At 41.9% G+C, this 10,978-nt stretch overlaps 1 protein-coding gene across 1 annotated transcript; it reads right to left on the reverse strand.

Moving 5' to 3' along the window:
* Positions 1 to 83: 83 nt before the first annotated feature.
* On the reverse strand, positions 84 to 9,458 carry LOC135492129 (treacle protein-like). Its single transcript, XM_064778333.1, has 6 exons — positions 9,390 to 9,458; positions 7,456 to 7,649; positions 6,925 to 7,043; positions 4,236 to 6,641; positions 3,357 to 3,822; positions 84 to 3,042 (listed from the first exon to the last, which is right to left on the reverse strand). The coding sequence occupies exons 2-6, from the start codon at positions 7,632 to 7,634 to the stop codon at positions 2,898 to 2,900; spliced, it is 3,315 nt and encodes a 1,104-aa protein (XP_064634403.1). The 5' UTR covers positions 7,635 to 7,649; positions 9,390 to 9,458; the 3' UTR covers positions 84 to 2,897.
* Positions 9,459 to 10,978: the final 1,520 nt, after the last annotated feature.

The following is a 10,978-nucleotide window of genomic DNA, read 5'->3' on the forward strand; positions in this document are numbered from 1 at the left end:
CTGCATGAAGACGGCACCATAACCAGTTGCTGTCGATCCTGTTCTTCAAAAAAAAGAAATAATATTTGCAACAATCTATGGCAATAGAGACTTTATTGTCGTGTTTTAGTTATAATGTTAAATATACATGTACATGTCAATTGGTATTGCACTCATAAATATAGGTATATGTTAGAGCTTTTGAAAAAGGTTTTTCGGCCTCGTAGCGGTTTTCGGTAAAATGAAAAAACCCTAATGGTACTAGAGATTCTGAAAAATCTTTGCATCTTAATTCTGTTGGCCGAAAATTTTTTTTCGAAAGCTCAAAAACCGTTGATTTCTTAAGAACGTAGCTATATACGATGATGATGATGATGGTAGGGTAGACGAGCGTACAACTGTTTTCGAAATTGCTTTTGAAAGTCGTTTTTGCTCAAATGATTACTTGCGATTGTCAAACATAGAATACATACGGATCTCTTTCACTGAGTGTAATGGCAATTACGTATAACGAAACCAATAAGGGAAATCGCACATCTTTGCTGACCAGAAAATTCCACGGAAGCCCGACAGCGTGAAAGCTTTGGCGTTGAGATGACGTTCTACAGGTCGATGCAACTTAATACGGTTAATATCGAGTGAAATTAATAGAACTGCAGTAAACACGAATCAATAGCGCGCATACAAGACTGGAAAAATTAACCGAGCGCTAAAAGCGTTGTAATGTTCCCTTAATGGAAGGAAGAGCAAGAAGCTTAACGGAGAAATTGATAAGACGGATGAATGGGCCGAGACTGTGATGAATGGACGAGTGTAATAAAGCAAACAATTGTCGACAAACTTCTCATGAATATATTTGAAAAGAAAAGGTAACTATATCTGTTTTGTGCGTGTAGTTGCATTTGCACCCGATGGGTAAGGTCATGAAGCATTGAAACCAAAGAAGTAACCACTTTTGGTCAAAGATGTCAATTGAGTGGTCTTGACCGGTGGGGAAATATGAAGATTTACTGGCTTCAGGGCCTTTCTTCTTGCACTTTACACCACTATAACTCGCTTCCTGGTTCACTTTTGATCATTATTAAACGCGTTTCCTCACTAAAGGTTTTATAAAATGGTGTTTAAACAACTGACCTATAGGTATGATTCTGCATTGGATTCCGAGGTGACAGGCAATTTATAAGTAGTTTTAAGTAAAGTTTGCCATGTGACAACGGCGATTACCTAGAACTTGTATATACTTGTATCAAAGTACTCTCGTTTCACCGATCTGAGATCGCCTGATCGCCTGAAGAGTCCTTGGTCACCAAGGTTTTTACATCTCTCTTCAATATATACTGCTCCGTCATTATAATGGAGTATAAAACCATGAGAGTCACGATAAAATACACCTAACCGCAACCTACTGAACCATGAATGATACTTGCGTGTTGTCCAACAAACACGATGACACTTGCAGCCAGGTGACGAACCCTTGCCATTGATTCCACTCAAAAGGCACCAATTTTTCGCTTGGTTTCTCAACCATGTTTCTCAGTCATTAGTCCGTCAATACCAAACAACGTCAAATGGAGCGATTGCGCCATGTTAGCCTTCGTTAGACAGAAGTCTAATCGTGACAGAAGATGAAGTACTCTCAAACAACTCCTTACCCAAAATTAGCCAAACTGAACTTTAAAACATCTTCCTTTCTATCAACTGACAAAAGTGTATTGGCTTAACTTGGCAGTTGAAAAGTTCAAATTATAATGTCTGCGGCAAAAATTACCAAACTTTGTCGCAGAGTAATTATTTTTCTTTTCGTGAACATGTCCGGGCGTTTTTCTGATCCTGATAATGACAATGCCATAAGTAATAAATTCTATTGTTATTTTTCAATACCCGGATGTTGTTAAAGATGGACGTGACGTCATTACTTCTGTGGTGGTTATTTTGTTATCGGTTAGTCTGGTAATGTCTTTCAATAAATTCATTGAAAAACTCCGGTTCCACGAAGCATTCGTCATAATTTTTTGTGTGTGTAACACCGTTAAAATGGGACTAAAATGGACGATGAACAACTTTATTTACTAAGGAGAATGTTTGTCCAGAAAAACACACTTTGTGTACGTCCATAACTTTGAATATTGCATTGTAATGTTTTTTTATTAAAAGTGAACACACAGAAGAATTGAATAAGCTAATAAGATTTCAAGGGCATTTATTGGTCAAACGTACACCATTTCACACATAGCCAGAGTTTGAAATATTCTCGAGTGGCATGGGTAATCTTCATAGATCTGGCATAAGTTGTGTGAGCAAAATAGTAGCCTTTATTCTTATTACTTTTACCCCAAAATTTTGATCGAAGATTAATTCATAAATCCGCTTGGATGAAAACAGAGATTTTAAGGCTTTATACATAATGAAAGTACAAGAGAAGTTATCAAAAGGGATTATCCTTTAAACCCTAAACCCAATTATTTCACTTGTAGTTGTGTATGGATTTATGTACAGTATAATCTGTATGCTTCATTAAAGCTGGTTGTCAATAAGAGATGGACGTGGCGCCATCTTAAAATACTCCACGCATTTTAAGATGGCGACCCGTTTTTCATCAGCATGCGTAGATGCGACCCAAGATGAGACAATTCCCAAGGCAATTCAACCCACAAAACGGCGAGCTGATGCTGAATTTTTCTCACAAGCATTACGTCATAAACCCTCGCCTCAGGCTCTTCAACTCTTCGGCTCCACCCTCAAGGGTTTGGTATTTCAACATTAGACCCGACGGACGGGTCAATTTCAATTCTAAAATACCTTTTAATCAGTCACTTATATTTTCAGACATCAAATTTTCCTTCCATTTTTGCATCTCGCTTTTCTCAGCCCTGACGTCATCAGTCAAGGGGCTTTCAATTTGATGGCAAGGCCATTCTTTAGTAACTTTTCAGGAAAACCTTCTTGCGCAGTGTTGCATATGGCAACGGATTCTGCTTCCCGACATTTACACTCCTCGGAATTTTCGCGTTTCCTTCGGCAACTTCCTCATTAACTTTGATCATGATGCTCATAAGGTCATCCCTGAAACAAAAAAAATTAAAAAGATCGTACTGACAGGAAGTTCAGCCATACCTTCAGGCACGGATGCAGGTCGGAAATGAGGGCCAAAGATAACCAACATTTTCTGAATCGTCCTTGATTTACAGCCAACTGCATAGAAAACAATTCAGATTCCAAATTGAGTGGGGGGGGGGGGGAAATTTCCTGAAACTGTGCCTACCCTGGAACGCAGAATAACTTGAGTGTGGGAATGGGCATAAGGGTGATGGGGCTGGGGTTATGATCGATCACCAAAGAAATAGGCCAACTCCAAGACTAGCACACAGCATACATACCTATCACAGTACTTATCTAGCATATCCGTCAACATAGTGATGTACCATGATCCATGGGTTTCACTTCGGTATGACTTGAACCCTGGCAGTGTTGAGTACCCAATCAGGAAATCAGTTTCATTTGGTAGAATCAACGTCTTCATGTTTTTACTATCGTGCCGGAAACCCATCTGTTCTGTAGTTCCTTGGCAAGCTTGGATGAAGAACAGCTTCGGTTTTGCTCGTAGAGTCTTACAGTTAATACCTTTGAAATGGTAGGTAATATCGCGGATCTCAATTGCTTGACCATCTGTACCATAAATGCATCCTTCTGAGCCGTGCGACAAGATACAAAAGGCTAAACAGTGGTACTCCGAGTGGTTAACACTAGCAACCTCTTTTACAACGTCTATAATGTCGTCACCTGGAAGGTCCCTGTGCTTTTGAATCTTGAACTTCAGCTTCGTAAATGTCTTGCAGAGCCTGGCTGAAAAAACAAACCAAACGTTGATGAGTACCAAATGAATACACTATTTTGGGGTTCAAGAAAAAAAAATCATGTACAGTATTTATTGTCTTTGTCCGATGTCTTCTCAAACCCAAGCTTGATATACATGTACATGTATCACGAGGCATTCGTATTTACTCATTTAGCCACGTACTACATGCGAAATGCGAATTAGATGCGGCTCCTGAAGTTAGGAAAAAGATTTATTGTGTTCGACGGAAAGGTATGATCTGTCAGTCGTGACCATTCACTTTAGAAGAGAATTACAGAACGTACAAAGCATCTCCAAACTGTCATTGATAACGCCGTAATTACGAAGTGATGTACTTGTATCAAAAACAAATGACGGAAGTGCTCTTCAGAGAATGTTTTCTCTGAAAGGGGGTACTAACCTTCGTCACGATCACTCCCTAGTCGATTCTCCAACTTTGTCCCATCTTCACCTGGGTGGAATTCCATGTTATTAATGATGACACACAGTCCTCGGGGGTTTGATGTGATCGTATAACATGGGAGTTCCTCAAGTTCCATCTTCTTCGTCCCCAGTAGTTGGTTAGCACTGCTCTCAAGTTTCACAGAGGATGCATCGCCACCCGATTCTCGAGAAGAGCTGGTATAAGTGGTATCTGTCAGGCCACTGTTTTCCCTTTGCCATTCCATGGACGGAGAACCACGGCCACCTTCAATAGGTTGGGAAGAGCTGGTTTGTGACTGGCCTCTCTGATCATGGCCATTTTGCCGTTCGACAGACGATAGCTCACCACTATCTGTTGACTGGGAAGGTTCGGCCTCTGACTGTGCATCAAGAACTATCGGTAGTTTGATGGACGACGAATCACCTTCAGTTTCTGCATGTTCATCAAGACAACTCGGTAGCTTTGCGGAAGATGGCTCACCACTTGGTTGTTGGGAAAGTTCGGTCTCTGCCTGTTCATCAAGAAAAATCGGTAGTTCCATAGACGACGAATCACCTTCAGACTGTTGGGTTGAATAGGCAGGTGCCTGCTCAAAATTACTGGTCTGTAGTTTCATAGACGACGAATCACCACCAGCAGGCTGGGCGGGACTGGTCTGTGCCTGCCCAAAATTACTGGTCTGTAGTTTCATAGACGACGAATCACCACCAGCAGGCTGGGCGGGACTGGTCTGTACCTGTTCAAAATTACCAGTTTGTAGTTTCATAGACGACGAATCGCCACCAGTAGGTTGGACAGGACTGGTCTGTGCCTGTTCAAAATAACCATTCTGTAGTTTCATAGACGACGAATCGCCACCAGCAGGCTGTGCTGGACTGGTCTGTGCCTGTTCAAAATTACCAGTTTGTAGTTTCATAGACGACGAATCACCACCAGTAGGTTGGACAGGACTGGTCTGTGCCTGTTCAAAATTACTGGTCTGTAGTTTCATAGACGACGAATCGCCACCAGTAGGTTGGACAGGACTGGTCTGTGCCTGTTCAAAATTACTGGTTTGTAGTTTCATAGACGACGAATCACCACCAGCAGGCTGGGCGGGACTGGTCTGTGCCTGTTCAAAATTACCAGTCTGTAGTTTCATAGACGACGAATCACCACCAGTAGGTTGGACAGGACTGGTCTGTGCCTGTTCAAAATTACCAGTCTGTAGTTTCATAGACGACGAATCACCACCAGTAGGTTGGACAGGACTGGTCTGTGCCTGTTCAAAATAACCAGTCTGTAGTTTCATATACGACGAATCGCCACCAGTAGGTTGGACAGGACTGGCCTGTGCCTGTTCAAAGTTACTGCTCTGTAGTTTCATAGACGACGAATCGCCACCAGCAGGCTGTGCTGGACTGGTCTGTGCCTGTTCAAAATTACCAGTCCGTAGTTTCATAGACGACGAATCACCACCAGTAGGTTGGGCATTACTGCCGTGTGCCTGTTCAAAATGACTGCTCTGTAGTTTCATAGACGACGAATTGCCTCCAGCAGGTTTGGCATGACTGGCCTGTGCTTGTTCAAAATTACCAGTCTGTAGTTTCACAGACGACGAATTGCCACCAGCAGGTTTGGCATGACTGGCCTGTGCCTGTTCAAAATTACCGGTCTGTAGTTTCATAGACGACGAATTGCCACCAGCAGGCTGGGCATGACTGGTCTGTGCCTGTTCAAAATTACCAGTCTGTAGTTTCATAGACGACGAATTGCCACCAGCAGGCTGGGCATGACTGGTTTGTGCCTGTTCAAAATTACCAGTCTGTAGTTTCATCGACGACGAATCACCACCAGTAGGTTGGGCATGACTGGCCTGTGCCTGTTCAAAATGCATGTTCGGTAGTTTTGTAAACATTGAATTACCACCGGTAGGCTGGTTCGGGCTCATCTGTGCCTCTTCAAATTGACTGCTCTGTAGTTTCATCGACATTGAATCGCCACCAGTAGGTTTGGCATGACTGGCCTGTGCCTGTTCAAAATTACCAGTCTGTAGTTTCATAGACGACGAATCACCACCAGTTGCCCGGGCAGGGCTGGTTTGTGCCTGTTTAAAATTACCGCTCTCTAGTTCCGTAGATGATCGATCACAGTTGGATAATGGATAATGCAGCTGTGATTGGTATGTGCTGGTCTCAGCGGCTGGATTTGAATGACATCTCATATATGATTCTTGAGAAGGGGGAACCGGTGTCAGTTCAAGACTCCTAGACTGTGTGGACTCGCTCTCGCCCTGTCTTGGATAGCCAATATACGGGATCGATGCTTGAGTGCCAAACTTGGGGATGGAATCTTCATCGTCTGGTTGAACAGATTCTCCTAAATTTCTTCTTGGTTGCTTGCCTAGAACAAAAAGAGACATGTCAGATCAATAAAAACGACCTTGGCTTATCTGACTTGTTGATGTATGATATATAAGGATATGTGGTACACAATGTAGAAATTCATGTTCATGTACGTTCTTGGAGTAGTGTTGTCACTCTGCAGTTAACATCTCTCCCAGATGCTGTCCAGACCTTTGCCTCGAATGTGTTTGCTGTGGCTTATCTTTCATATGTGCAAGTGACATTTTAGCAAAAAGCTTGAAATAAGCTAAACCATTGAGTCTATAAAACATCCTACTAACCTAATATTATGTTTATTTTGTCCTCATATACTGCAACTGCTTCAATTTGCATTACTTTTCCCATCCTTTGCAGACACTTGATGATAAATTCATAGTCACCAAGTTTAATATGTTGTCTCCTGTAATGCAAGCACACGGGTGAAAATGATAACATTATGTCAATGAAAAAACACAAAAATTTTTTTCTACAGTTACCGCAGTCGTGTTGATATCATGTTATGTCAAACATTATGACCTCAACCCTTTGGCCGACACATATTCAAAATTATCATTTTCAAATTCCCATGACTGTCTGGTCTTAAGCCTCTAGTTTTGGGAGGACGTGGTAAGGCAAATTGGGGTTAATAAGACAAGAGCCCTTGATTAGTCAACGTCCAAGATTTTCTCTAGAAGCCTTAATATAAAGGCATTCATTAGCCGCAGTGCCAGCTCTGTTTATTGATACACGCCAATGACTCTGTTTATATTGATACACGCCAATGACAAATGGAGTAACGAATAGCTTTCTTTGAAATCCTTCCATCAACTTACTGTTCGAGCTCTTGCCAAACCTTTTCAAAGGTCTTGCATTTCTCTAAGTAGTAGGGTTGGATGGCTTTGAAAAATCCAATTTCATCCTTGAAACTCTCGAGTTCCTCCTTTTTAAGTTCACCCTTCAGGTAGAAAATAAGATCTACCTGCAACTCCAAGCCTGGTGGGATGTCAGACATTGTTGGTCGGAATCTCTTGAAAATGAAAAAGAAATTGTACCGTTTTTGCCCCTAACCTCGCAATCAAAAGAATTCAAACCTACATTATACATACACAAAGCCCGCTCGCACGAAGGTCTAAATTCCAGTTATTTTACTGGCTTTTCAAAGGTCTTGATGACATCGTCCCCACAAAACATATTTCATGGGGGTCATTAGGCCTAATCCAGCAACGGCAAATACACGTAATGGAAAATATAAGGAATAGCATTCCGCGACGTTACTATTTATAGCTCACAAGGTCATTTGAATAAGATATTGATGACGTTTTAGTCACGTGACAGTCGGACATCGACACTTATTTCTACGCATTTGAGCTTATTTCAAAGTCAATTATCTTTGACCCTGCATTGTTTTTAGCATGAATGATACCATAGAGTCAGAGAGAGAAATATTCAGAACAATTATGTAGTATTTCCAACACTCGGACATGTGCCAGATTGAATCTAACTGCCCTGGTTAGAAAGCCTGAATCCATTACAAAACCGCATGTTTGTCCGACATTGCCTGTAATTCAGCCATGGGGAAATAGAGGGCAGCAGCTGCAGTGACCTCATTATCGCGGAATGCTATTGGATACAATGAGAAGAACGCCAGAGCTGGCAACAAAAAGTGTCAGTGTGGTTTACATGTATTTCTTCAGCAAACACTGCGAATAGCTGCTGTACAGTTAGTTGTCTAAATCAATAGTTCGAGGTTTTCATCGATTTTTCATTGCACGCACACGGTATATAAACTAATCTTCCGGTAACCGTCAATGGCCACAGAGAATCTTTACATGATAAGATGCATGAGAAATTATTCCCTCCCCTTGAAATACCGATGACCGTCCCATAGTCCGAAGGTGCGTTGGTCCGAAGACCCGCTAGTCCGAAAAGTACACTATAAAATTACTTTAAAAAAGATCCCGCTAGTCTTATTTTCCGCTTTTCCGGAATCAGGGAAAAGATCTACTAATCTGAAATAAAAAAATTTGACCCGCTCATCCGAAATCAGGGAGAAAAGCCGCTAATCCGAAAAATACACTGTCATTTGAAAGAAGTACATATTTTTTAATGACTCTGATGATTATTTTATGGTGAGAAAGCTGGCTTAGTGTCATATATATTACCGAACTTTCAGGATTGGGCCTACATAAATCATGAGTCGTCCTCAATTCGCATCAAACATATCATAGACGATATGCTCAGGCATACATGATATATCCAGATATTTCAACAATGACTGGCATATTAGCTGGAATGGCGGTTTCCCAGAATTAGGACAGTCTGGTAGGCATTATACTAAGTGCCGATAGTCCTACCTCTCGACCTTGTGTATACAGGAAGAGTGGGAAATACATAGGGTCAGTATTTAACAAATCCTGCATAGAAGAATGCACAGAATTTAGACAGGGTTTCACATAGTGCAATCATAATGTCACCCTGTGGGATGATGTCCTGTATACAGAACTACTGTATAGACATACAGAACATCACCCAGGGTGACATTCTGCGTCACGGCCAACGATCACCCTTACACTCCGGACGCGGTGGACTGGCTTCGACCCTCACCACATGACAGCATGAACGGGATGACGAAATGGACTGCCCCGGGAGTCTCATATCACCCAAGCCGGGAGATATTTTGCCTCCCTGCTGCATGACGTTCAGCAACACCCAGACCCTTATCACTTAATGAAGGCAATAAACGGACGTAGTGAAAGGAATTACTTACAGCAGCGTTGAGATATTCAATTTTTGGCTTGCTTCGAACCACTTATAGTGTAAAACGATAATATTAACGCGGAAATGTCAAATGGGAATTCCCCATGACGCATGCGAAGCGCGCGTCATCTGCGAACACGACGAGTAACGACCAGACCGATTTGGGAGGGAAAATTGATGATTTGAGTGCCTGTGCAGCAATATTGCATTGTTGAGAGGCGAAAAAACGTCGGATAACCAATATATATTTTTCTATTTTCAAACTCTACATACGATTAGAAATGGATCCATGTGATAATCTCATTGCTTTTATTGATCGGCGATAAATATTGAAAACTCGATTTCCAACAGCGGTAAATAATAAAATATCTCTGGCACCATAGAATCCCCCCTCCCCCCAACATCCCCAAGTTGGCACCCAGCTCTGTTCGTCGGCCGGTCCCTCATAAGAAGTAGTATAAGTACAATGATGAGAATGTTTTGGTCAGGAATAAAAAATAAAGGTTGAATCTAAAAATTGACGTCCCCTTCCTTAAGGAGACATTTGCTGCTAACGCATGCTAACAGTGTACATGTACGTATTTGAATAAGTGACCGTCGACAAATAAAATCCAGCGCAATGGGGCCCAAGCGACCGGGTCTATTTGTATTTTTTGAAGTTATGTTAACAATATACATACTGGCCAACGATAAACAAACTTCCCTTAAGTTAATGTAACGGTTAACCATTTAATGAATAGGGGTACTTCTAGTTTAATTCACTGTCAAACTTGCCACATTGAACGTTCTCTCATGTTGATAATCTCCTACCCGAATTTCCCTTCCCGTCGCAACCAAAACGCCGAGGTGTGAAACAGGTCTGAATTTCGTAAACGGAATAGTAGCAACCATGCTGTCACCTTCAGGAAAAACCTTGGTTTGTTTTGCAACTCTGACGAGCCTTTTTGGAGTGGGTGAGTTTTGGACAAAATGAATCAGAATACCAAACATGTCCAATGAGATCTTGTCTTAGCCTAGCTTAGATGGAACTTCTTGGACGGAAAGCTATAGGCAGGGCTCCGACTACTCGGCGGAGAAACGGAGACTAATAGGGAGTTTTCGCAAAGCGCCCGAAAAGTCCACGTGAACGCCTACCCCATTATTGTTCGACTTCATCATCAGGATGTCAAACGATGGGATAGGCGTTCACGTTGGCGTTTCGGGGGACTTGCGTTCCTATTGACTCTCTTCTGTTTCTTTCAGTCTTTATTGTTTATCCGATCTACTAATATAGATCAGTATTGGTCATTGTAAGATATGGCGCATGTTTAAACCAATGACTTCTCTTGCTTCCAGCATTATCTCTGAATTGCTATGTGTGTAGTATCGACAGTGATGCCGGTGACTTTGCGTGCAGGGATTCCCTCTCCTCTTACAAGACACAAACTTGCAGTGGTGTAGAGCATTACTGCATAGTCATGAAGACAACCAAAAGTGGTAAGTAAGTGTAACATATATGTATATACCCTAAACCCTTCTCCCAAATGCCGGAGAACCAGAACACCAAATCAAAATGGCTTCTTCTCATCTTCTTCTAGAAAGCTCCTCCACCCACTGGCA

Source organism: Lineus longissimus, chromosome 1 (assembly GCF_910592395.1).
Source record: "Lineus longissimus chromosome 1, tnLinLong1.2, whole genome shotgun sequence".
Taxonomy (NCBI): domain Eukaryota; kingdom Metazoa; phylum Nemertea; class Pilidiophora; order Heteronemertea; family Lineidae; genus Lineus; species Lineus longissimus.

Coding starts and splice junctions, on each gene's coding strand:
- LOC135492129 (XM_064778333.1), bottom strand. CDS start 7,634: ATGTCTGACATCCCACCAGGCTTGGAGTTGCAGGTAGATCTTATTTTC. Junction 7,044..7,455: donor GTTTGGCAAGAGCTCGAACA/GTAAGTTGATGG, acceptor CTTGCATTACAG/GAGACAACATATTAAACTTG. Junction 3,043..3,356: donor CTAGATAAGTACTGTGATAG/GTATGTATGCTG, acceptor TTTTTGTTTCAG/GGATGACCTTATGAGCATCA.